The 27,535-nt window shown below is 42.7% G+C and overlaps 1 protein-coding gene across 1 annotated transcript in view; it reads left to right on the plus strand.

Annotated features, from left to right (window-relative positions):
• The window catches only part of nhsb (Nance-Horan syndrome b (congenital cataracts and dental anomalies)), a 41,520-nt gene extending 13,985 nt beyond the window's left edge, over positions 1–27,535 (plus strand). Inside the window, exons 2-13 of the mRNA XM_035629180.2 lie at positions 19,994–20,146; positions 20,240–20,376; positions 20,576–20,623; positions 20,783–20,827; positions 20,937–20,981; positions 21,275–21,337; positions 21,598–21,781; positions 22,050–22,181; positions 22,344–22,496; positions 22,888–26,088; positions 26,251–26,371; positions 26,570–27,535. Coding sequence (XP_035485073.2) covers positions 19,994–20,146; positions 20,240–20,376; positions 20,576–20,623; positions 20,783–20,827; positions 20,937–20,981; positions 21,275–21,337; positions 21,598–21,781; positions 22,050–22,181; positions 22,344–22,496; positions 22,888–26,088; positions 26,251–26,371; positions 26,570–27,203 — 4,916 coding nt within the window. The 3' untranslated portion in view covers positions 27,204–27,535. The remainder of the gene's footprint in view (positions 1–19,993; positions 20,147–20,239; positions 20,377–20,575; positions 20,624–20,782; positions 20,828–20,936; positions 20,982–21,274; positions 21,338–21,597; positions 21,782–22,049; positions 22,182–22,343; positions 22,497–22,887; positions 26,089–26,250; positions 26,372–26,569) is intronic.

Genomic DNA, 27,535 nt, shown 5'->3' on the forward strand with positions numbered 1-27,535 from the left:
CTCATTATTTACAACACATTACAGTTGAATATTGAGGATCGCTTTCTCCATCCATGAAATGCACCGATGTGAATCCAGGTAAAAGCCATTAATCCTCACTGATTTATTGCAATAAATCTATACCCATTAGAAACGCAGATAAAGAGAAGTTGATGAATTGGGCCGATTTCTTCAACTGATGATTATCTTTTAAACTTATTAACTGATAACTTAACGTGTTAAATTATCATTGTGCCAAATGGGCTACTGTTCAGTATCATGAATATATTATTCAGTTCCACCCTATAATTCTACACAGTACTCAATTCTGAGTTCCCCTTTTTCAAAACAACTTCCGGAAAATGTCCGCAAAATTGGGCTGGGTCGCTCTCTGTCGCTCTAATTTTCTAGAGATTTTCCGGCTGCACTCTCACATGTATACTCACGTTTCTTGAAAGCATCTATTCAGTATAATCCATTACTGTCATCGGTGCATGTACCTACAGCACAGCAAACAAGGATTATGTATATTTTTGCAGTGCGGACGACGGCCAGAAAAGCTTTTTCATCTCACCTCCAAATAAAGTGGCTTCACCAAAAGTCAGCGGAGACTTTTGAAGCAGAGAATCCGCCTCATTGTTTACCCCCGTCATCATTGAAGATGTCCCAACAGAATTTCCTCGCCATGATTCCCCCTTAACACGGAATTGCTGGCAGACATCTTGATTCACAGTGGTTCAGTTATAGATTTTTTGTTGTTGTTGTCATGTTGCCCCTGCAAGGCGTTGATGAAGCCTTGCCAAAATGGAAGCTGCATTGGGGTCATATCATGGCTGAAATATTTGGAAAACCTGGAGCTGAGCTGCAAACACAGACCAACTACGAGCACGTGGAAACTTACAGCAGGTCCATTCTTACTGTTGCTCACAACCAGTAGACAGATTGACTTCATTCCTATGATCACAGTCCACTGCATTGTTTCAACGGTGAACCAGAAGTGGCTTAAGAAAAGCAAATATTGGAACATAATTTGTCTGTGCATGAGAAGATTCTCAGCTCTGCAGTATTTGGGTCGGAGACGACTTTTTATTATTGCTTGCTTTATGGTCCTTTAATACCATGTAAAAGTATTTATTGATTTTAAAAAGGGTGAAACTACACATGGAAAAAATTGAAAAATGCTAATTACATGAGTTGCATGAAACCAAATTGACTATTGGTTATGGAACAAACTGAGAAGAATCAATGGTTGAGTTACAGCTCGGACGAACAGTGTTCAACTCCATACTTTTTTAATGGCTAGACTCCGTATGTCGGGAGGATACTGAGTATACTGTTTGTTTTCTTAAAGCCACGGTGATATGCAACCAGGGCTGTGGTTTCAAAGCCTTTGAACAGATTTGGACTGTAAATACCTTGCTTAACTTCGCAGTAAACCCATAGATTGCATAGGCCTGACACTGATCTCGTTATCCTGTGTCCTTTTGCAGGAGAAGCAGCGGATTGAGAGCAGGATTGGCCGTAGAGCTCGTTAATAGAGCTGCATGAAAAGCCTAATGTTAGTCGTTGTATTTTCATCGTCCATTATTTCCGACTGTTAATAACATCTTACACTGAGAGCTTTCAATTGAAGATTTTTTGTATTTCAATTTGTATTAGTACAAAGCTGAATTCCAGTTTTTGCCTGGTGGCGGAGTACACACTTGTGTTTCGTATGTAAATTCTCAGAATACATGGACGTATCCTTAAAAGTTCAGTGTGTAGGATTCAGTGGCAACTAACAGTGAGGTTGTTGATTGCAGCCAACTGAATTACCCCCCCCCCCCCCTCACCTCACCCGCCCCTTCCCAGTAGGAGAACTTATGGTGGCCTTCAGGTAACGGGAAAGGAGTCAATGTTTTCCCATTTAAGGGGCTGTTAAGGTGACAGAAACACCTTACAATCAGGTGATTATACACTACAACATAATTTGATTATTAATTGACATATTCATTGTAGAATTATGATTTATAAATGATATTCTTTTTTCCCCAACATTTCTAAATCCTCCACACTGGACCCTTAATGTACAGTAAAAGGTCTGTTAGAGATGCATCAGTTATAGCACCTGCCGTGTATTGACTCTCGTATTGTTTATCTTCAGTGCTGCCAAATATTGACAAATGATTTTTTTGTAGCTGTATTCTTTTGCGAGTGTTTGACTGTGGGGCCTGCTCCGGTACAAACTGCTTCCAGGAAGCAGCCATACGCTCGCACTCGTGAGTTTGACACTGACAAAAGCTTTGGCTGATTCCCGCCCACTCGGCTTGCCCCCTCCACACTTACAATACGCGCAGCACGCTTGCAGAATAATACCTAAGAGGCCGCTCAGGGGGCTTCGGGGCTCACCGCACTATTTCAGAGTCACAGCAGACTCGACGCTTGTTAGCCTGTTGGCCTGTGGTTATTATTCATGCTGCCTGTGGAGTTTCTTTCATTGTCACCAAGTCCTTTCTCATTTCTGCTACTGTGATGACACAACATGCAAATTAGTTGATGGGACTGTTTGTTTATTGACACAATGTAGTGTCTTTGTGAGTGAAATAAATCACTTCCTACAAATCATTTCATATGTTGGTCAGTTTTAAACCGGTTATTATTATGGGAGGATAATAATAATAATTGCACTTACTACCTACACATCATGTTAGTGTGTCCTGCACTCTACAGGCCTGTATGGTTCACAACACCAACTCAGAAGCTCAAAATAAATTAAATAAAAAGTCATATATTTAAAGGTCCAAAACCGGATATAGCAAGGCAACTGATCACTGAAACATGGTTTGTTTTTATTTTACTTTCTTTTTTTTTTCTCCAGTTTTTTCTGTACTTACTTAAAGCTCAACCAAATCCCCCACCCAACTTCCAGTCTGTTGCACTGCATGGTATGGTGAGTATATGCCTGCAAACATCTTCTTATGTGGTTAAAGGTCATCAGATGAGACTGTTAGTGAAATCAGGCCAATCAGCCCCCGACTGTCTTAATCAATGTAGAGGAAGAGGATCACCTTATTGTACAAAATCCAGTCTGCAGCCTGGTCTTCATTAAAGAAAATGTACACAGATAAATGTAAATATATACATAGATATGCAATATGTACATCTTCATGGAGTGAAATGTTTCTCTTTGAAAAAATGCTGCTCTGCCAGTTCAGTTCTGGGCCAACTTTATGTTTGGAGCAGAAGAAGAGAGATACAGTAGATCTCCAGTGCTCCAGACTGTGTCACAGTCAACACACAGGATGAGATCAAATTAACGACTTTATAGATACTACAAACATACGCAACCAGTATGTACGTGGTCAAGGGTGGTCTCCAGTAATCCTTACTCTTTATTTATGAAGTCTTAAAGGCCTTGGCGATCTTCGCTGTCCTTGCACCTCATGCTTTTTAGACTCTTGCTTAATCAAACTTTCTTAAAGGGTTTAACTGTACAGATGTCATGCAACATGGAAACTGTGTTTTTATTTAACTTTACTTTTGAGAAAGAAAATATCAAATAATTTGAGTATTTTTTGAATGAGAGGTTATTCTTGACCTGGGAAACAGTAGATAAAACAATCTCACCACGAGGTCAATTTAGTCGCTGTTATGGAAATGTATGTGTCACATGATGTTGCTTTGCAAATGTCGTTCTTTGTAGATTTTCAATTTTTTGGGACTTTTGGGACTATATTATCATCAAACACTTCAGGACAGCTACTGGTGGACGTTGGAGAAATTATTGTTTTGTTAACTTTTGTTCCCAGCACCTACAATTCAGTGACGGAGGAAGATTCTGCGACCCGATTGAAAGCTCCATAAATAAGAGCCACACACACACACACACACACACACACACACACACACACACACACACACACACACACACACACACACACACACACACACACACACACACACACACACACACACACACACACACACACACACACACACACACACACACACACACACACACACACAACTCTGGAGAAATCTACTTTAACTGTGGGGATTAAATGCAAGTGAAATCCCCTGGTGGGGTTTAAAATTTGTGTTTCTGTATCTCCAACTCCTTCAAAGCTGTCAGAATCATTCAGTAGATTCAGGAGGTGATAATCCGTGAGGCCGTCCTCTGCCAGCTCTCCCTAGATTCAAACTGAGTACTTTTTTTTCATCGGAAAAAAGGGTGAAGCTCGACTGTGTAAGAAGAAAAACTCCCATTACCTGAGTCTCATGAATCCAAATAGCCCATAGTGAAGCCCACAGGTTGCTTACCATGTATTATTCCTGCAGTGGATGACCAAATCAAATTGTACTTTAGCTGCATTGACCTTAACCTATAGTATTGTAGTTATAACCTGAACTAGAATCGGTGGTTTGGATGCTGACTGGCTGATGGCCATCGGTACCTGGCCAGCTGAGGAGCTGGAGCAGAGACAATGTGATCATTACAGTCAGTTGGCCTCCAGGATGGAGCCGTGGTTGGAGTGTAGACGGAAGACGAAGGGGCGAAGGAATGAAGAGGGTGTGGTGAAGGGAACGAGAGATGAAAGGGACGATGGTGGGAAGGAAGATGACAGAAGGAGATAGGAGGGAAGGAAACGGTGACAATCGTACAGTGCAATGTATGCAGCGTGTGTGTGTGTGTGTGTGTGTGTGTGGTCTTAGGTATTACTGATGTCGTGGGGATCTAAACCTGTTTTGCACAGTCACATTATGGGGACCCAATAACGTTAAATCAAGTAGGCAAGTAGTGGTAATGGTTAAAGTTTGAGTAGTCTACAGGAAATTAATATAGGTTAATGTAATGTCCTCTGAAGACATGGAGACAACTGTGTGTGTGTGTGTGTGAGTGAGAGAGAGAGAGAGAGACAGAGACAGTGAGAGACAGAGTATGTTATGTGTGTGCAGGGGCAGCGTGTAACAGAACAGCAATAAGGCCGAGGTTCTTCGAGACTCACTCTCACTGTCACATCAATCAGACCACAGCCTCACACGCACTCACGCACCCAAACGCCCCCTGCTATATCTGTGCTCTCATTAGTGCCGTTGTGGAAAATACAGCATGGAAGTGAAGACAGGAGGCTGCTTTAAATTTATTCATGTGATATGATAAATATTTATTTTAGCCTTGACTTAAAAAAAAAAAAACTAAAAATAAAAAAACATTTTGGGAAATCGGTTTATTTGCTGTCTTGGGGAGAGTTAGATCGGTATCACCGTTATGTCTGGGAGGTGAAAATGAAACCAAAGACAGCAGCTAGGTTTAGTTTAGCTTAGCAGAAAGTCTAGAATCAGCGGGAAAATGCCTCCGTCAGAAGGCTGAAGATTCAACAACTTATCAGAAATTTAGGGTGAAGAATTGAATACAGCATAACACAGTAAATGTCCTGCTATGATCACACAAAACTTTCATTTGTCGACAGGTGAGTGTTTCATTTAATTGATTTATATTTTAAGCATTATTCTCTAATTGTAGAGCATTTCTCCCAAGTATTTAGTTTGCTCTCACTGACAAAATCATCAAATCACAAGCATAAGATGCTCGTATTCTCAGTGCAAAATAACAACAGCTCACGTTGCGCTACCTCAGCCAAATGCTTTGACCAATTGTTTGCGCCTCTCCTCCCATCCTGTGTGCCAGGACACCGGGTGCGAACGTAACGACGAGGAAAATGCCAACGTGCGCTTGCGCTTTGGGTAGCACGTCCACGAAAGCGAGCCCTTAATTTGAAAGAGGAGAAAACACAACCCTAATCCATGGCTGGGGTGTGGCATAAAAAAGATCAGTGACTAACGGCTTTAAGGCGTTATAAAAATTCAGCAGTGTACATCATCATGTAACGAGTGTCTTCCTCGGGGTCGGAGGAGGGCACGTGTGCCAGTATGCGTTTGGCATGTAAAACACATATCCCCCTTAAAACCAAAAATTGCACTTTTTGTACACATTAAACGAACGAGGTAACATTTGTTAATTAGTGTGAGTCGAAGGTGAAGGCAGATTGATTTTGTTACCTTCGAGCAGAGCCAGGCTTTGCAGTCTTTACGCTAAACTAAGCTACCAGACTTCAGTGTGCAGGCTTATATGGAAAGCACAATCATGAGAGTGATAATTATACCCTCTGCCAGAGACTATATAAATGATGTGTGTTCTCCAAAATGTCAAACTACTCCTGTAAGACGGGATCATTTGGCCCCGTTCTTCTTCCCGTTTTAAGCCCTTAAAGCCAGAATCTTCTGCTGTAGCTCGCAACTCTTAAAAATAGACCATGTGGGAAAATCCAGATATAACAGAAATTAAAAACATTTCGACAGGAACTTAGGTTTATGCCAAAAAAAAGAAAAAAGGACAGTGTTATTTATAATGCAATGACAATATGGGTGCAGAATATATTATAGTTGTTGTCTTTCGGCATCGGCTCCTGGGAGGAGATTTCAGCGGGGGCAGGCAAGATGTAAAATAAAGGAGGCTGGATTTTTTTTGGGGTGGGGTTGAACATATCTTTGTCTTTCAAATGTGCACAAAAATGTATTAATAATCACAAACTTAGCCTACACCTAAATTTTTCACACACACACACACACACACACACACACACACACACACACACACACACACACACACACACACACACACACACACACACACACACACACACACACACACACACACACACACACACACACACACACACACACACACACACACACACACACACACACACACACACACACACGGCTACAGGGTGTGCCCAGCATCAACCAGAGTACTCTCTGTGCCTGCTCTCCTGCTCTCTCGCTCCCGGTGCCCTTATTGGTTCCTGTCCATCCGGCTATCCAATCACATCAGGCAGAGCCGGTCCGTGCATAGACTTGCAAATACTCTGCGGTTTTACAAAAACACCCCACAACCACCACCATTACCTCTGTGACTTTATATATTCGCACCTCACTTTGTTCTCCACTAAAGAGCGCTGAATGTCGTGTGGTGGATGTAAATTCTTCTTCTCCTCCCAGCTACAAGTAACTTCTATCCTGCTCTCATTTACTATATATAGATATCCTACCTTACTTACAGTACATCCTGCATTATATGCGCACATTTCTCTATTTATGTCGCTTGGCAAAATGCGTCTGTAAAAACTGTTGTTGTTTTCCTGAGCCGGTCGTTTAGTAGAGTAGAAGCTTATAAAGCTGTAGTGAATTATTAAGCAGGGTGAATTATGGGACTGGAGTGAGCGAGCGAGAGACAGAAAGAGAGAGGAGGGGAGAGAGAGAGAGGTCTGGACAAAAATAGGTCAACCTAGCAGTGGCAACCCAGGGAAGTAGAAATGATTCTCACTCCAAGGTCTGAGGAGGAGCTTGTGTGTGTGTGTGTGTGTGTGTGTGTGTGTGCGTGTGTGTGCGTGCGTGTCATGGGAGTGCTGTGTATTTGTCAGCAGCTCAATATGTAATGCTAATTATGATCCGACAACAAAGCAGTTTAAGAAAGGTTCCTACTACAAACAACAAAAGACAGTGAAATATCAATACACGAGTAGATCCAAAAAAGTACATTCTGGAAAAATCAGGATGTACAAATGTGTGACAAAATGTGCATTAGTGTAGTGTCACACTATTAGGTTGTTTTTAGAACTTTTACTGACTCCCAGTAGTGGGAGTCTTTTACTTCATAAATACTTGTATGCTTCAAGAGTATTTACATTTTATGCTTCTTCTACTATACTCTTTCAGATTTCAGCTTGAAATAAACTTAACGCCACTAAATTTCTATGACAGCTATTGTCGCTATTTACTTTTCCAATCCAGATTTTACATTTGAAAATATCTGATGAGCTATAATAATAAGCACACTGTTGGAGGTTTCCCTAGTTTTCCCAACATATTTTAGTGCCGGGATGGGACGTCTCCTCTCACATGTCTGTGAGTTGTTAGAAGTTCCAGCAAAGAGACACTTCCTCTCTGGTTACATTTAAATTATTGTTCAATGCCCAGAGACTTAAAAAGTATCCAATTCACACAAAATATCAATAACAAAAAAAATAGAGACATATCCGTTCATTTTTTTCAAGACACATTTATCATCTCATAACCCATCATATTTATTTTGTGACTCTAAGAACAGGCCCAACCCTCCGGGTTGGAAATCACTGGATATAAAATTATATATGAAGTAGTCAAAACTAGCTCCACGTCGACCAGCTACAACAGAAAGGTTTACCTGATCATGTACTGTAACAGTCACAGACAGGCCCAATTTCTTTAAAACAAGTACTTTGACTGTGGATATTTTTAGCTGAGCAGTTTTGTAACTTACTGAAGAACTTCCTGCATCACTTCAGAATTGAACTCTTATCAACAGGGAGAACTTAAAGAAGAGATTGAGCCTCCCTACAGCTTTAGCTTTATTTTTTATTCATTTTTAAGTATTTGTATTTTACTTGGACTCAAGGATGAACAGATTAAAATGTTGTGCTTTAAGTTCAAGGTCACTGTGACCTTCACTTAAAGATGAACTGATCTTGGTCAAAGGTGTGGGTCACTGTGATCACATAATGTTATTATTATTAAAAATACTCTTGATACGTGTCATCATATTCCTTTAAAGCTTCCATAAAATGTTTCTGTTTTCCACCTGTATGTAGATATATGTAAGTAAACCGGTTCAATTCCTGCGTTATATCTCAGGTTGGCGCTTCCATCTCGTATATAAATACAGTCCATAAAGGAAACAAAGTCCACCTGCCTTCACCTTATAAGCAGGGTTGTAGGTACCATTGAGGACAGAGATCAGAACTATATCTGGGAATTTGGGGCGTTGATAATGACTTATGTTTCCTGTAACTGAACAGTGCATTTATAGACAAAAATAGAAATTGCACATTTTTTAAATACTTTTAAAAGGCGAAATAAAGTCAAACATTATAAGTGGGTGAAACATTTTGAATTAATTTCTAAAATCCTGTCCACAGCCCCCTGCTCACAAACTTACCACGATCTCATAAAAATGATAAGTCTCTCTGAGACCCATCATATTATTTCTTGAATCCAGTCAGACTGCTCAGTTCAGGTCTCTGCTTTACGGTCTATATATAATCCGCCGGCTCCTATGGCTGCTGTTCAGATCACAATGCTGCTTGTGCTATACTGCAGCACAGACAGAAGCAGTTCAACAAGAGTTCAGGAGGAGGCAAGGGTAGGGGTGGTTTTCTTTTTGGTTTCAGAGTGTGATTTTACTCTGTAATCAATTTTTTATCATTGGTGGAAATATTGACTGCAGAGAAACCAATCTTAAGAGCTGCCTGTCCTGTGTGGAACAGATCCACCAGTGTTGCCACTGAGCACAGCCACCCCACCCTGTGTCAGAACGTGTGTGTGTGTGTGTGTGTGTGTGTGTACACAAATTCTGTGTTTGTATGTGTACCTTTGTGTTTCTGTGGCTATGCGAGTGTACCCATTCCATGAAATGTACACTTTCTTATCCGTTTTCTGTGCATGTGTGAATGGGTGAAGAGGCTTATGCGTGTGTGCCTGTAAAAGTGTGAGAGGGAGAGAGAGAGAGAGACAGAGAGAGAGAGAGAGAGAGGAGAAGCATGACCTACATTTGGCAAAGCTCATCGTATGAGCATGAAACTGCCTAACATCACCCCAGAGCTCCTCAGCACAGAGCCACACGATTGGCTGCTCTCAGCTTCAGCCTGACAACAGCACTGGCATCACCCAGGGGGAGGGGGAGGGGGAGGGGAGATAGGCAGAGTGAGAGAGGAGGGCACGGGGAGGAGGTACATACATTAAATCGCAAATAGGAAAGGATGCAAATAGAGGACTGGATGAAAGGAGAAATAAGAGGGATAGTGTGTGAGAGAGAGAATTCAATTAGAGACAGTGGCGTTCATGAAGGTGTGTGTGTGTGTGTGTGTGTGTGTGTGTGTGTGTGTGTGTGTGTGTGTGTGTGTGTGTGTGTGTGTGTGTGTGTGTGTGTGTGAGAACCTGTTTTAGTGACATTTTGGGAACATAGTACACCTGTTTCCATTTTGAGAAGTTTGTCCCCGCAAGAAAAACCACTCAATATTAAAGTAAATACCTCTTTAGTGATGACCGCGGCTTGGTTCAATGATGATCTGATAGTCTCATATAGTCCAATTCTTCGATCCATAAATTATATAGAAAATATGTCAACTGTATGATGGATTGCCATGCAATTTTCCTGAGACATTCGTGGTCCCTACATAATCAGTCTTCTATGACTTTGGTGATTCCCTGACGTCTCATCTGGCACTAACATGAAGTTGTGTTGGATGCCATGAAATTTAAAACACCTCAAGATGAACTTTAGCTGGTGACTTTGGTGAACCCTTCACTTTTCCTCTAGCACACACACACACTCTCTTTCTCTCTGTTTCATTCTGTCTGCCTCCCTCCTCTCTTTCTTTCCCTGAGATCCCCAGGCACAAGGCATTATGGGAATCACTCTGGCACGGCTCTCACTCTTCACAGCTTTAATCTTTAAGTTGTTTCCATAGAAACAACTCCATTCTCTCGGTTGATAACTGTCGGATGGCTTCTGAAGCTATAGAAGAATGCCCACACCTAGCACAAACCTCCCCCACGAACCAACAACAGAGGAACGCCTTAGTCACTGTAGAGTCACCGATCCATTGATTAGAAATAAGGCGGAGTCAGTATTGATGATGGCCGGCGACCAGGGGACCAAAATAACTGCATTCACTTGATTTTTGTTTCCTGGAATGAGAATTATCTACTGTTCACAGCTGCAGCTATATGGATTTTAAGGAAAGAAGACAAAGGCATGTCAATAATTCGATGACCGCTAAATGACAGCTCCCCTGCATACAGGAGACAATGCCATTGGCATTTAGTAGGCGATGCATTTGGCGAGCTCACAGCCCATCTTGGGTTATTTCAGGCTGAGGTAGCATCAGCAGACCCCCTCCCAGTATCAGGTACAGCATGTCGGTGACTCCTCAGTCGCCTCAGAAGCCCTTTCCCCTCCCTTCCCTTCTCCCTCTCTCGTGACTGTCCGTTTCCCTCTCAGGAAAGATGCTGGATTTACAAAAACAAACAATAGCCTCACAGACAAGCAAACACACACAGGTGTGCATGTACCTGTGAACACACAAACAAGGACACACACCCGTTCACACTGTGACCAGCGGTAGGAGTCTTCCTCAACACACACACAGCATGAGACGACCCCCCCCCCCCTTCTTCCCCCGGTATATGTGCCGGTTTCCATGGAGACACAGTTAAAAATAACATGGGCGATGGCTTGTCTTGTGCCATTCCACCAACATCCTGAAGTACACACACACACACACACACACACACACACACACACACACACACACACACACACACACACACACACACACACACACACACACACACACACACACACACACACACACACACACACACACACACACACACACACACACACACACACACACACACACACACACACACAAATAAGTGGTTGAAAACTCAAAACAATATGAAAACACTTTTATTCCCGCCCTCCTGCCGCTGGTCTACACGGCTCCAGAGCAGTCAGAGGACGCCATTCATCCCATCTGTGGTCGGAAAGCACTTGTTACAGAAGCTAGAAATAGAGATGACCAAAGGATTTGTTTGTTTCTATTCTAGCCATCCATCGGGGTTATTCACTAAAATCCACGCTAAGTTACTTATGCAAGCAGATGAATGTACAGTGTGACACTTACCGGGCATAACATTTCATTTTTTTTAACATCCAGACCCAAAGTCCCCTGGTGACCCCTCGATGTGTGTGTGCGTGTGTGTACGTATTTATTCGTGTCAACTTGTCTGCATGTTATAAAACAAAAAAGACAGAAATTATTTTTGACCAAACAGAATAGAGGCTTTTTTTTGTTTTGTTGCGATTACAGTACACTATTTGACTATTCTCTCCATATTTCCTTCACTGATGACTGTCTCTTTAGGAACAATGCTGCAATATTGATGAGGGCTGGGGGGGAAAAGAAACCTGAAGAAGGTTGAGTGAGGAAAGGAAGCGCTTCAACAACAGCAGATAATAAAACATTGAACTCCTGCGGCTGCTTTCCTCGACAACTGTGTGTCTGTTGAAACAGAAATATGTCAAGTTCGTCTATCTCGCACAGTTTTGAAACTCCTCATTTCCACACAATTACAGATTTTTCCAATTTAAAAGAAAAAAAAGTAGGTTCATACTGTAAAGTCATCTGACACAAATCTGTGATTCTGGGTTATATAAATAAATAAAAATGCCTTTTTGAGAAATGCACTTCTTATTTCTGATAGCAACATGAGAAGATGTCTGTACAATAAACATGAAGCTACAGGCAAGGTTGTCTTATCTTAGCACAAAGACCGGACACAGAAAAACGTACGCACACTTCGGCTAAAGTTCAGGGGCCCGCCGCCGCAAAATTATTGCCGCTGCTCCTACGGAATTTTATGAAATGTCATGAAGTGGCAATTTCAAGACTCTGCCAGGGCTTTTATTTTGACACAAGACACAGCGAACAGACGGACGCGGTTCGAATAATTAACTTCTTAGATCCTGTTTGTTTGATCTGTCTCATGGAGGCTTCTGTCTCTAGCTTCAGTCCTCTCATCTAACTCAAATATATTTTTTTTTCAAAATGTCTGGGTTTTCTTTTCAGTAAGGAGCTAGGTCTACATGGCAATTATCTTAGCTTAGCATAAAGAGTAGAACTGGCTAAAGTTAAAAAAAAATATAGATAAAATCTGCCTTCCAGAAACTCTCCAGTAAGAATAGTTAAACCACAAACCATTAAACAAAAAAAAAAACCCAAACTGAAGTATAGATACATAATAGTACAGAATAATTTCCACCATCAGGATGTTATGAACAACTGTGCAGTATACACACTTTGTCTGATTTGGGTTTTTTTCAGTCGGATCATCCCTTTGGTAAATCTTTCAGCCGTATAGGAAACTATATGATAAACACGTGGCAACATTCCACTGATGTGGCCGTCGGGCCGTCTCTGACTCTGTGTAGTGTTCACGCTGTGCCACTAAGGGGCAGCACAGGAGCACTTTCAGTGGAGTCGGTTATGATTGGGTCAACAGTTTGTGCAGAGCCAGGAAATAATCCCTTGAACATTTAACCTGCTGCTTTGTTGTTGATATTTTCCCTCTGGCTAACTGTGACGTGGTGGTTGCTATAAATAAAACTTTGAGCTCTATTGTCAGACGCTGTGGCTCACCTCTGCTCGCACTTACAGACAGACCTCAGACCCTTACCACCGTAGAAATGTGCCCTCACTTGTTGTAACATGAATGTAGTGCAAGTCAGAAGGGACCAGGAGGGTTGAGGAGGAGGAGGAGGGGGCCTGAACAATAGTACAGGTGTGCAGTTCTGGAAAAGAGGGAAGTAAGAGGGAATGAGGGTTGTATGATCAATGGATTTTGGAAGGATAATGGAGACAAAAATGTAGAGATGCTAAATGTTAAAGAAATAGACGTATTTTAGAAAATAGTTATTCATCATCAGCACTATTTCTCTTAAAGTTTACACGCACCACACCGAGACACACTTAACTGAAACCTAAAAGGGCAGCTGAGCACGATCTGTTCATTAAAGCAAGCATGTGTGAGTGTGTTTTAAGTGACTTATAAAGATGGGCCCAATTAAATGGCTTTCCAAGAAGCTCAGGTCGCAGCGTAGTTCGTCTGCAGTGGAAAGGTCGGCGATGCCGCCTGATGTTTCACAGATCACTCAGTCGCGCAGCTGACAAACGTCCCCAGGGACGACAAGCTATCAAAGGGCCTCCCCGCAGTCCCGTTAAGGAGACCTACTGCTACTGTAACTGCGGCGAGCCGCATGAAACCCCCGCACATTTAATATTCACCGCCTCCTCTGTTTGCGCGGACGCTGACCACTGCGGCGAATGCATGTGCAGACACGCGGTGGTCTCTCCGAATGTGTGGTCAGATATTTTGGGGCGGCCCGTGTCGTTCCCGGCGGCGGCGGCGGGAGGTTGAAAGCTCCTCGAGCACACTGCCAGCTCCCCCAGCTCTGCTCCAAAGTCAGTGAACTGCCAGAGCTCCAGATTACAGCAGATTACCAGGCAGGGTGCTCATACACTCTCTCTCTGTCTCTGTTGGTGTGTGCGTGTGCGTCATGCTGTCTATTTTGCAACCGCATGGGGGACGTCGGCTCCTCCGCATCAGAGTGCACAAAGACAGAGTTTCCTGGCGGTCGACACACTGACTGCGAGATTAAGATTTATTTGCGTGCATCATGCTCTCTTGCTCTCATCAATGTGCCCCAAAACGTCTGATTTCTGCCCTCTTTCTTGTAACATTTATCAATTATTTGACTGTAAAATTCAACGTTTTAACACCAGCACAGAGTCAGGAAGCACAATCTTAGATCATCACTCTTTGGTGGCAGCAATAGGAGGATTGAGCACGTGATACACATTCCCAGCATGTGGTGGATTAATACATTAATACTGGCTGAACCCCCCTCCCTCCCTCCCTCCACATATTACTGCACCATAAAGAGATTACAGTCAGGGACAGGCCATGCCCAGGCGGGATCCTACCATCTGGGGGGGGGGGGGGGGTCGTCGAGATAACCGAGACTAGTCAGAGAAGAGTTTTGGGTTCGTGAGGAAAGCGTAGGTGCATCACTCCTCGTGATTGAGATGTAGCGAGGCCAAATTTCTTCTTTGTCCATATATCCTGTGGGCGGAGAGGAAATATTCACTTATCAGTAGCCGTGTTGGGTCAGCTGAAGGGAGGAACGCAGGGACAGCAGGTGGGTGGGCGAGGAGGCGGAGGGGGGAGAGTCTGTGTCTGCAGATGTTGCCAGTCTGGATGTTGAACTTGCACAGGATTGTTTCGGAAAGGTCCGCGGGAGTAAATAAGGTGCCGCCGTTGAGAGACAAGTGACAAGGAGTCTGCAGGAGAAAGGGAGGAGCAACTGAGAAAGACCGACAAAAAAAAAAAAGGAGGAAGAGAAGAAGAGAGAGTAGACCGCCTCTGACCATGGCTCTGGTTTGTCTTGGTTTAGGCTGCGTCCCTGTGCGATCCAGAGGTACGGTCTCTTACAATATCACTGTGTTCCTTTAAATCAGTTATTACTCTTTTAGTTCAATGTTTGTATTGTTCAATTCCTTTTAATTAAAACAGGAATGTGCCTATAGTGTCACTGGGACTGTTGTTATAGACCTCATCACAACAGTCAGTGTATTTTCAGATGCTATCTTAGTTTATTACTGCTAAATCATTTTATTTGCACACTACACAGCTGTGGGCATTAGTCTGTTTCATTATGAACTAAATTCTGTGTATTGAAAAGTGTTCAACCCAATTCTATAGTTTCCAAAGATATCAAATAGGGTTGCAACCGACGATTATGAAATTGGTTGCCGATTAATTTAGCAGACGATTGCTAATTGATTAACTGTTGCAGCTCTAATATCAAGTATGAATTTTACATCACACATCATGTAGAATATTATTTCATGGAACAGTGCATCCATTAAAAAGTCTTAATATTTCTCTGTGTAAACATCTACAGCTAAAATGAGTAGTAAATGACCCCATCACTATAAGAACATCTTTGATAACCAATTACTCATTTAGTAAAGATGTCAACAATTTTCTGAACTTATATCTGGTTTCATTAGTCTTCTACTAGTCAACTGAATCTATGTGGGTTTTGGACTGTGAGCCAAACACAAACAAACAAAAACATGTAGACATCATTTTTTTTGCCATGATACTGAAAAAACAAATGTTAAATGAGAAGATTAATTACCATTTTACTACTATTAAATGTAGCCTTAATGAAAAACATACAAGATTACACAATAAATATATCACAAGCTTTGATTAGGATGTATTTTGTATGCTGCCGTATTCCACTATGAGAGCTCAGCCAGTGAGGAGTTGATGTAAAACTATTATTCTTGGAAATGACAGAGCGCTGTTCCTGCAAACATTGCACCAGTTTTAACACTGGCTGAAACAAACTGCTGATAAAATATAAAATCATCCCCACTGTTGATGAGAAGAGCTGGTGTACCTGCTCAGCCAACGTAGGTCCAGTAACACTGAACAGGTTTTTTCCTCTGCAGAAACTGTGCAGAAAAATGTTTCTTATATAACAGCTGTGTACTATGACAAGATTCTGCAGCTACTGCCATAGGGAGAATACCGCCTGACCCAGATACACCCTAATACATTCACTACTAATGACTTACATTCACTCACATCTGGACCAGAGAGAGAGAGAGAGGAGACAAAATCATATGGCTGTACCAGCAAAAGACAGAGTATTAAAAAGCAGTGGACATGGAGAGTCAGTGTTCTCATTGCAAATGTCATGGATGATTGTGTCTGGCTGTGATTTCTTTTGTGTTCATGGTCACATTGTAGCCAATAATAATCAACTGTAAACCATCAGCTTTAAATCTGCATTGACTCAGTTAGTTAGTTAGTTAGTTTACAGATTTCTCTGGTGAAGCAGAAAATTACTTAAAGGCCCTGTGACAACTGATCACAGGTCAAAAGTGTAATATATAATATGCTGAGATATGTTACTGGTAAATTTTCTATGCTTGTATATATCTGGTCAGGTTGATCGACATAAACACCCTGCCACTATCAACCGGACACACTTCTGCAGCCCACGGAGGCAGATGTGTAAACTAAATCTTGAAACTCACTGCCTTCAGAGTCCATTCGTCGTAATCAATCCGTCTTTGTGAAGCACTTTGTAACTATGAAGTGCCATACAAATAAAGCATATTATTATTATTATTATTATTATTATTATCTATCCAAACATGTTCAAGTCAAGTGCAAGCAGGGCAGCCAAAGTGTCCTTCTCCATGGAAGCCTTTTTGGGAAACCTTTTTGGGAATCCCGAAGCGCTCCCAATTCCTATATTGTCCCACTGATCGTGCATGTATTGAACCGCTGCAATGGGAAAGAAGGAGGGGTCGTCCTCATCAAGGTGCCAAAACCATGTGCATCCTTGAAGTTGGTTATTAGGGTTATGTTCTGGCAGTGACGGACTAAGTTTACATCTGTAGACTTGCTTCCTTTCGATCATTTTCTACAGTTTTGGAAGGCCTTGACAATGGCTTTCCCAAGTAGGCCGAGTAGAAGGTCTTCATGACAGTTTGAACACATCTTCCTGGCCTTGGTCGTGGGGCATACTATAAAGCAACTAGTTTGTTCCACATGCAGTCAAATAACGTCATAAGACCCAAGTGTTCACAGTCGTTTCAAATGGCCACAGGACAAGATGCAAATGCAGTTGCTCAGGTGTTCGGCCTGAAAAAGTGCCAGGAAATAGCTGTGAATAGGAGAGCGGAGAGAATGTCAAACACTGCGTGATTTCTGAAAGTTATGGAAATTGTCAGATACAGCTCCTCCATCACCAGCCCCCACTCTTAACATCAGAGAGTTGTTGGTCCGGGCTACTGGGCCCTTCAGACTGCGACGATTAGCTACAAGACATTGTAGATTCTCAATTGTTAATATATAATCATATACTTTCCTTTTTCCTACCCGTCAATTCTTATTCATCCTTCTGTTTCTCACCAGCTCGCCCCTCTTTTCGAATCGCTCTGCACTTCTGTTTATGCTGCTCGTTTCTTTTGACATTGTTGTCTCTATCACAATTATTGTTCAAGATGTTGGGTGTGATAGTATTTACAATGTTGAAGAGTCAGCCGTGTCTGTTGCTTTCATTGTTTGCATAAGGTGGTTGACCTGCACTTCCATATTCATGCCCTATTTTATACAGGTGTGATTTTGTAACTGTCAAGCTGAAATGCATTGCTTTATTTTTTATATATATATTTCAATATATCTTGTTGTTTAAATATTCACCCCTTAAATTTAAAAAATTCTGCAAAACATATACACAGCTTAACCATAAATTGTTTGCATTGCTCCTGTGTGATCTATAAACCACCGTTTTTGGATGCTTGGCCCTTTACTCTCTTCTTCTATAGTCTGCCGGTATGAAAGTTGTGGCGATGACGCTGCAAGCTGCTAACTCTGCACCGGCAGATTTCAGGATGAGGTGACACATAGATGGAGGAATACAGTAAGGAGAGGGCTGATGGGTAAAAGACAGAGTTTAAAGGAAAAAATCAATGACTGAAGGGTAAAAATATTCAGATAAAGAGAGATTTCTGTTTCAAACAGAATGAGAAGGATTTTGTGACATCTGGAACTAATCTGGAAACCAATAGTGGTCAAATATGCCACTTAGACAAATTGAACAATGCACAAACACAGACAAAATTTCAATGGAGGAAGATTAGAGGTTATTTTAAGAATTTTTAACCAGTTGCTTGAATTTTAAAGCGGACACAATATCTTTGACATGTATTACAACATTTGGAGGGGATTTTTAAGTGATAAAATCACCCTTGTGTAAGTTTTTTCAATGGAAATTAGCACTCACATTCAGGAATAATAAAGCAGCACTGGATGGCTTTTGCAGATTTTGCAGATCTGTCAGCTTAATGATCAGACAACCACAACAAAGATTCTCCCAGAATTAAATCTCATCCTTTCAGCTTTTTGAGGAAGCCTAAAAATTTGTCTTAAAATTTCTGTCACTGTTTTCATTTTACTACTGTTCAAACAATTCCATCTGCCCCAAGTGACTCTGTATAGCTCTGCATAGTGTCTTTTTATTGTATTTAATAATTCTGATCTATTCTTACTAGCTCGGTTAGAGGTGCAAAACAAGTAAATAATCTTATTTGTGTGACAGGCTGTACAGCAGAAAACTGTGTAATGTTCAAGGTGAATCAGCTGGTCCTCTGTGCTCTTTTCACTTGGTAGTTTAAATCGACTGAATGCTGTTGATGCGGTCTTGCTGATTTAATTGCAGGCAAATCCAAGCCATGGTGAGCAATGAAAGGTTGCTTGGCTACTGATGTACAGTGTGGCTTTCAAGGACACGGCTGCATTTTGAATTCCAAGTTGAAAGAGGAGAAATAGGATTCATAATTGAAGCTAAATGGAGGGCTGTTGAGAGATGGATAATCAAGGTCCTCTCCTTGATAATCAACCGATCTAATCTTTGTAGATGAAAGAAGGGGATTCTCAGTTCTATATCATCCATGATATTAGGGTTTCTGTGTTTTCCGATAGAAGGAAATCTTGGCAATAATGTCCCTAAACATGGGAGGACCGTGAGATATTTGACAGCAGTCTGCTGGTGTATTCAGAGTTTCAAAGATGCGGTGGATTTAACCGCCACCTGCTGGCAGGTCCTGGCATGTGTGTTGTGTTTCATTATGTTTCACTGAGGATTGTGATATTATTGACATCGCTGTTTCAAAATAGATTTTTATATATTACCTTATAATACAATTTTTCTTTATTTTATTAAATATTTTGTCTGGCTTTAATGTTCATCTTCTGCCTGTTGGTGGTAAATTGTAAAACCTGGCCTGGATGGATGGCTTGCTGCAGGTTTTTTCTTCACAGTGCTGTGGTTTCTTAGACTCTCAGATAAAAAGGTTCTTGAAGGCAAAAAATAAAGCAGGAAGATGAGGGGTCAGCTCTGCAGGCCAAGCCCCTCATTTTCATTTTTGCCCATTTTGGTTCAAATCAAGGTTTGGATGTTTGTAATGCAGGCAAAACAAAATCAGACTTATACAGCGACACAAGTTTTACAAGCTCTTATCCTATTGAGGCAAGTTTTATCAGCAAGATATGGTATGATATACTGTTTATACTCACACATAAGCCAAACCAAAGTTATTACAACTATACAGAACCACACTTACCCTAAAACAGGCCAAAGCCAAAACTACACGTACATACACATAAGTTATGGTCAACAAAAAGTAACAGTAACTTATTTTATGTTCGGACCAGTTCTCATCTCTTCTATTCCAGAGTAATCAAAGGAGATTCCCTCTGACATGCTCTATTTCTCTTATTTCAGCGGTGTCGAACCTGGATATAGAGAGCAAGCTGTCAGTTCACTATCAGGCTCCATGGCACCAACAACACAACGTGTTTCATCCTTGCACGCGCCCACCATGTCTGGAGGAGCTGCACAGAAACGCTCAACTCAGTCTCAGAGCCCTGCACCGAGGTAGGAGAGGCCGGTCCAGTCTGCAGTAGCACTATATTGCGTACAGAGTACATGGTTTGTGAGGAGTTTTTATGTGTGTTTTGGATTTTACAGACGAACAACAGCGCCAGCGGTCCACGAGTCGGGAGAGAAACAGGGTGACCATTTCTATCTCAGTGGCACCCCCTATGCCCACCTTCCCCTCACCACACTCCATTCGCCGGCAACAGAGGAGTCGCATGGCACGAGCTGTAAGGACGACACACAGCGCATGTTGTTTTCTTTAAAAGGCAGAAAAATTTGTAGACTATACATATTAACAGAATACAGTGCTAATTAGACCTCAAACAAAGTTAACTTTAAATACAGTCATCACTGAACAACTGAAAGTTGTATTCTTGTGTGTATTAATAAACTGACACAGTATCTCATTCTGATGTTGCCATGCAGCAGGAGAGAGCAGAGAGGGAGCGAGAGTTAGAATATCAACCCAGGAAGGTAAAACAGAAGTTTGTCTAAATATCTGTTACTGTCTTAAATGTACTGTAGGTGCCTGCTGTTTTTTATGTGGTTGTATTGGTACCTTTTACTGTATATTTTACTGAGTATTTAGACACTAACTTAACTCGGACTCCTTTCTTTCTAATTATCCCGAAGGAGAGGACTGTGAGAGAAACAGAGATCCAGACCATACAGAGAAAAGTAATAAAATTCACTGACGCATGTTCAGAAAAATGTAAAAAAATATATTTTCTTAACTGCATTTGCACTCTGAACAATATTTGTTTGTGCTTGTTTTCTGCTGCCACAGGAGAGGCGAGGGAGAGAAGCAGATGTTCAGACGATCCAAAGAAAGGTAAGAAAATTGTTTGAATACCTATACCAGACTTATTCTGACAGATATCCAACTCTCCTTAATGTAGTTATTCAAAGACATTTTCTGCAAATAACTAAAAAACATAAAAAAGGAAGAAAAGGGTGTTAGAGAAACTAGAAAAATTAAACATAATAGTAGATTGTCTGTTTCATTCATCCTTTACCTTTTGACTTTCTTTTAATCTATTTTTTTTTAATGATTTGATATTTTGGATTACTCGTGTCATGTCATCTGTTCTTTTGTTTTTCTTTTGTTGGAATTTCTGTTCATAGTTTGAGTGCTTTTACTCACTTCACCCTATTGAAAGTTGCATCTTCATCCCATGGAATAGAAAGGTATCAAGCATTTGAGTTGTTTTACCTTTCTGTGTATCCTCTTATCACTTTAGATGTCTAGTAGTTAATCTTGCATTTGCATCTTAATAGCTTAACTCTTCACAAACTGTGGGATTGTTTTGTCATTACATATCTACCGATGTTATAGACATTTTAAAATAGTGGCTATTTCTTGCAACATCATGCTAAGTTACTTGTGTGCTTAAACTGTAGGACTGTGTCAATACCGACCATATAATGTTGCTGCTGCCCTCTTCTAGGCTACCTCGACGGGGGAAGATGAAGGTGTTGAGGTCTTGGGAGGCCACAGATCCAAGCCCTCAGCCCCCTCAACCCAAGATAAAAAGACGAACTGGTCCAAGGAAAAACTCTCATCATCAGATCAGAAGATAACTGCCGATTCTCACTCCATCTCCTCTTGCATCATCCCCATCAATGTCACAGGTAAGATAAAGAGGAAAAACTAATTAAGAAGAGCTAGGCTTGACCTTGTTAAGACAAAATTGGTAACCTAACTATAAAGCAACTGTGCTAACAAGGGACTTTGGAGCAATCGGGGGTCAAACACATATTTCCTTTATGAAATCCAGGAATCCTCGCCCCCAGACCATGTGTGAATGAGGGGCAAGATGATAAGATTTTTAGAAATAAACAAAAAAGTAGGCATTGTTAAGTGTGTGTGTGGCTTATGGCCTCTGTGTTGTTATTGCAGGAGTTGGGTTTGACAGGGAAGCCAGTGCTCGTTGCTCTCTAGTCCATTCCCAGTCGGTTCTACAGAGGAGAAGGAAGCTCAGGAGGAGGAAGACTATCACAGGAATACCCAAAAGAGTACATCAGGACATGGGTATGTTATAGAGCACACCTGCTCATTGATAGAACATTTGGGATTACTTTATTGTGTGGGTCTTCATCTTGTAACTTTCCCTCATATTTATCCTCATCCTATAAAGAAAAGGTTTCCTTATGATTTTCAGACACGCAACATGCTTTGTCTCTTTGCATTCAGACTCAGATGAATCACCCGTAGCAAGAGAGCGCACAGTGATCGTCCATGCCAACCCGCACCAACTCTCTCTCTGTCAGGAAGATCTCTCAATCAGTGGTCGTCTCCATCACACTCGTGACTCTGGGTGCCAGACAGATGATTTCCTTATAGCATGTACGTTTCTGAAAATGAACAAGTACATTAGGTTCTATTTGCAGCTTCTTTGAGTCTTTCCGGCTCCAATATTTGTTCAAACAAGGATGAGGAGTTCCCAAAAATCAATTAAATGGCAAAATGTTTGACTTTGCAGTGATTGCTGCAATGATTTGTAGGATAATGTTTGGATCCACTCCTCAGATAGCAGCCACTGCTAAGTATCAACAGGACAACCATCTCAAGGCTACCACTATTATCAAATTGCTTTCATCCTCAAACAATATCCATCAAACTGGAATTCAAATAATGTTTTTTATGGCAACTTAGTATAGTCCACATGGTCAACATCCACTGGAATAAAAAATGGCTCCCTCTGTTCTCCTCTCTCTTCTGTCCTTTTCGTCTTCAGGTACAGCTGCTCCCTCCAGAAGGCGCATCAGAGCGCAACGTGGCCATCAGGGAATCCCTGCCTCACTTTCCCATTCAACAGGCAACATCTCTTCCTTGGGTGACCAGTCAGATTCCACATATACTTGTGCTTCAACCCATGGTGGACGATTGCGCTCTCGCAGCCTTCCAAGAGAGGGTGGACGTCTGATGGACAGTGATGAGGATGATGATGATGATGATGATGATGATGACGACAATTATGATGATGATGATGACGAAGATGAGGAGTTGTCCCCATATGAAGCAGAGGACTTTATTCCATCTGGCCCTAGTCCAAGAATGAAGATGATGATGATGAAAGATGAGGAGGAGAGCACAGATGACCAGGCAGCTCCTGAGCCACTGCAACTTGGGAGCCTAAAAAGGTTGCAGCGATCTGGGGAAAGGGGTGGTGGAGGAGGGAGCCCAGAGCATTGCTGGATGGAGAGGGGCCGTTCTCGCTTGCCCCGCAAAGCTGACATGGGCAGCTGTGAAATCTCATCAAGTTCAGATACTTTCAGCAGCCCTATTCACTCAGTGTCTACAACAGGAGTTCTGGGCAGCCATGTGGACCATAAGGAAGACCACCAGTCGTCAAGTGGGAACTGGAGTGGTTCCAGCTCCACCTGTCCCTCTCAGACATCTGAAACCATCCCACCGCCCTCTTCTCCACCACTGACAGGCTCATCGCACTGCGACTCAGAGCTTTCACTCAACACTGTGCCCATTGCCATTGATGAGGGATTTTCCTTGGATCCCTTGTACCACTCTGACCTTAGACCCCAGGGCCAGGGCCACAGGTCAAGCTCTTTCACATCATCAGCCACAGACCAGTTGGATGATGCAGGGGTCAGTACGGCAAGTGAGGGGGAGTGGACATACCCTCCAGACCAAGACCAGACTGATCCAGACCAAGACCCTGATCACACCCAAAACCTGAGGCAGAACCATGGGTTAGCCCAGGAATACAGCTCAAAACAAGGTCACGAAGACCAAACCTGTTTTAGTGACAACAAAACCAGCAACACTGAAAAAGAGCCTGGCTCTCATTACACATCTGACACAGAGGGATTCTACTCCTCATCTGTGCATTTTGGGGAGTGTAAACAGAGTTACAGAGGATACATGTATAACTATGCAGACCCAGGACCTGACTGCAGTCAATCCAACACTGTGGCAGCAACACTATCCCATGGAATTTATCTCCGGCCCTCAGCTGACTTCAGAGCAGGCACTATGACCCTGGGGAGGATCTGTCGTCCACTAAGGAAACCGAAAGTCAAACCCCCACCGCCCAAACGGACGTCTTCGCTTAAGGAGACCGGTAGTAGTGTTGATGTTGGAACGGATACACAGGCAGATCAAGATCTACCAAAGACAGTTAGTGAACAAGAGCTTACCTTGTCTTCCACAGATATGAAGCTGGAACTGGAGCTAGAGCTTGGAGGTGCTCCAGAACCATTACAGACTTCTTGTCTAGTGGCAGAGCCTTTAGGAACTTGGGGAATGGGACTGGGTGAAACTGTTGACATAGTAGAGCCCATGTCCTTCAGCTCTGCAGATACACACTCATTTAAGGATGAAGGTGCTGTCCAATCTGACTATGCAGACCTGTGGCTTCACAACAGTGAGCTGAAGACCAACAATGGTGAGTACACATCTATGTCCAACTCAAGCACAGCCACAGGCACTACTGTCATGGAGTGTATCAAGTCACCCGACAGCTCTTCCTCCTCCACAGAAACCCAAACCCAGGCCCATGGCCATACTTCAGAAACCAGGGCAACTAGCCCCCCTCTCCCACCTGGAGACTTCAAACTTGGGTCACCTGAGAAGTTGGCCGGGCTGGCCTCGCCATCAAGTGGTTATTCCAGCCAATCAGAGACTCCAACCTCAACCTTGCCATCATCTTCTGCAGCATTCTTCCCAGGACCTCTATCTCCCTCCACTGGCAAAAGAAAGCCCAAAGTGCCAGAGAGGAAGTCTTCTCTCTCTTCCCTCCAGCACTTCCCCAGAGATGGAGTTTCCATTTCCTCTAGCTATAAGAGAGACCCGGACTTTCCACCTCCACCATCTCAACTTGATCTCAATGTTCTTCAGGGTGGCTTTGTCAGACACACGCTATCCCATCGGACACACCACATGCACACACTCCACCACAGCAAACACAGAGTTGCAAATGCATTAACAACTGGAACAAAGTTTTTGGCCCCTGAGACATCAAATACCAACCCGACGCCAAGTTCCAACTCTGCTTCAATAATTACTAGCTCCAATCTATTCGTGATAACTCCATCTGCTCTTCGTTCAGTGCAGCTCCATTCTGTTAGTCAATCTAGATATAGGGCTACCACTGCAGACCAGGAAACAGCAACTGGACTAGTGACTGCTACTAGACCAAAATGTCCTCCTAGTGGATCTACTCTGGCTCCACCACCTATTAACACTAGGCCTCTCCCTCCTCGTAGACCACCTCCCAGACCCCCAGCTCATGACCACACCTCCTCCCCTGAACATTCACAACCACCTCCCCCTGGCCGGCACCCTGATGGGCCTCCATCCTATGAAAGCCTTCTGCTCAGACAGGACCGCTATGGACCTGGAACTTTCTGGGCTATGACGGCCTTCAGAACTCGGATGGACCCATCATCAGAACTGTCTGAAGACAGCTCACCTTTGCATCGACCTGTGCCACGTGCTCCCCACCCTTCACCTGTGGATCTACACACACATATCCACTCACACACAGAGTTCAGAGGGCTCACACACTCAAGTCATGCACATTCCGAGTTCAGGGTTTTGGGGGAGCGTTCATTCTCCCAGGATGATGATGATGATGAAGATGAGGAGGAGGAAGAGGAAGAGCAGGTGAAAGACCTGCCGAGGGCTGCATGTTCCAGAGGAGGGATGCGATTGGACCACCCTCCACCCCCAGCGTACGAGTTTGCTGGAGGATCCCACTCAGACTCAGGGCCCTGGGCTAGTCCAGTCAAAGTGCCTGGAACCACAATGGAAACATCGCATCCTTACCTAATCAGCGATGCAAGGAAAAGAGGACAAATAGAGAGGGAAGAAGGGGACGAATTGACATCAGGTGCTACCAGAAGTGCCCATCAGCAGCAGCCACAGGAGAGCAAAGACGACTCCACTACTCCTGACACAGAAGATTACTTTAGTAAAGGTAAGCTTTTACACAAAATGAATGACAAGAAGTAATACTCTTTCGGAAAAGCACGGTAACAAGCGTCTATTCATTTTTTCTAAAAACTTTTATTTCTCACTGATTGTATATTAAATGATCAGACAACCAGATGACATGTTATAGGGATATTGTGTGCTGCAGATTCAACACCCAGTGATAATTCGCTCTCCCCTCTGACGGAAGACTCCAAAGTGGATGATGACATCATCACGTCCCCCAACAAGACCCGTACAACTGAAGACCTGTTTGCCATGATACACAGGTGTGGAGAATTTTACATTGCGTTCAGTCTCCTTGATTCACAGACTACGATGTGTGTTCTACATGCAATGTATCTATTTGTAAGATTTTAGTGATGATCCAGCTATTTCAAAGTTTCTTTTTTAACTTGTGATCTATGTTATTCTATAGACCACTGTCTAAATCTTGCTTAACATTATAACCTGATATACCCATTCAGATCTAAAAGAAAGGTCCTGGGCCGTAAAGATTCAGGAGACTTAAACGTGAAGTCTCGTCTCTGCCCTGCAGCAACAGTTACACCTGGCAATGTCTCCACCATCATTATCCCGCCAGCCCCTCCTCTTAACATCCCAGCCACCTTAGCCACTGCTGCCGGGTCACAACGAGCCCCTGTGCCAATCTACCGCAGCGCCAAGAAATCCACCACATCCAACGAGGAGTTTAAACTCCTGTTGCTGAAGAAAGGTAGCAGGTCTGATTCCAGCTATCGCATGTCAGCAACAGAGATTCTGAAGAGCCCTATCACCCCTAAAATGCCAGGGGAGTCCCTTCAAGAGGGACCATTGAGACAGCCGGAGGAGCCCCCCACTACACTCCTAGAAGCCCCTATTTCTAGCATGGACCCAATCCAGATACCAGGTCTTTTTCCCAGGGCCAACGCTGAGAGTTTTACCCCCAAAACCCTGCCTCTGTCAGCTGCATCTCGACAGGGTCGTTCTCGGATCCCCCCTGTAGCCAACAGCAGTCGCTACAGTACACGCAGCCGCCTCTACACCGCCCCCATGCAAGCCATTTCTGAAGGGGAGACTGAGAATTCAGATGGGAGCCCCCATGATGATAGATCATCCTAAAACATCCCCAATGCGAGATGTCGTCTGTTCTTAGCTGTGTCCTACATTTGAAATGGGCCCTTGGAATTTTCTAATCTTGGATAGGTGTGTCAACAAGGCCAATAGTGTAATTCTTGTGACACGCAAATATGTTCATGTTTAAGTTTTTTCTTTTTGTTTTGGATCTAATATTCTATTTTAGGGTGTCAGGCAGAGGGTTGTGAGACACTAAATCAGCTTTGGGAAAATATCTAAATACTGTACCATCAAAACAATCACTCCCTCATAGTTAAGAAGACCTGTTTTGATTGAACCTTTTTTAAATAAAAAGGTCCTAAATGTTTAGTAAATAA

This window comes from Scophthalmus maximus, chromosome 4 (assembly GCF_022379125.1).
Source record: "Scophthalmus maximus strain ysfricsl-2021 chromosome 4, ASM2237912v1, whole genome shotgun sequence".
NCBI lineage: Eukaryota > Metazoa > Chordata > Actinopteri > Pleuronectiformes > Scophthalmidae > Scophthalmus > Scophthalmus maximus.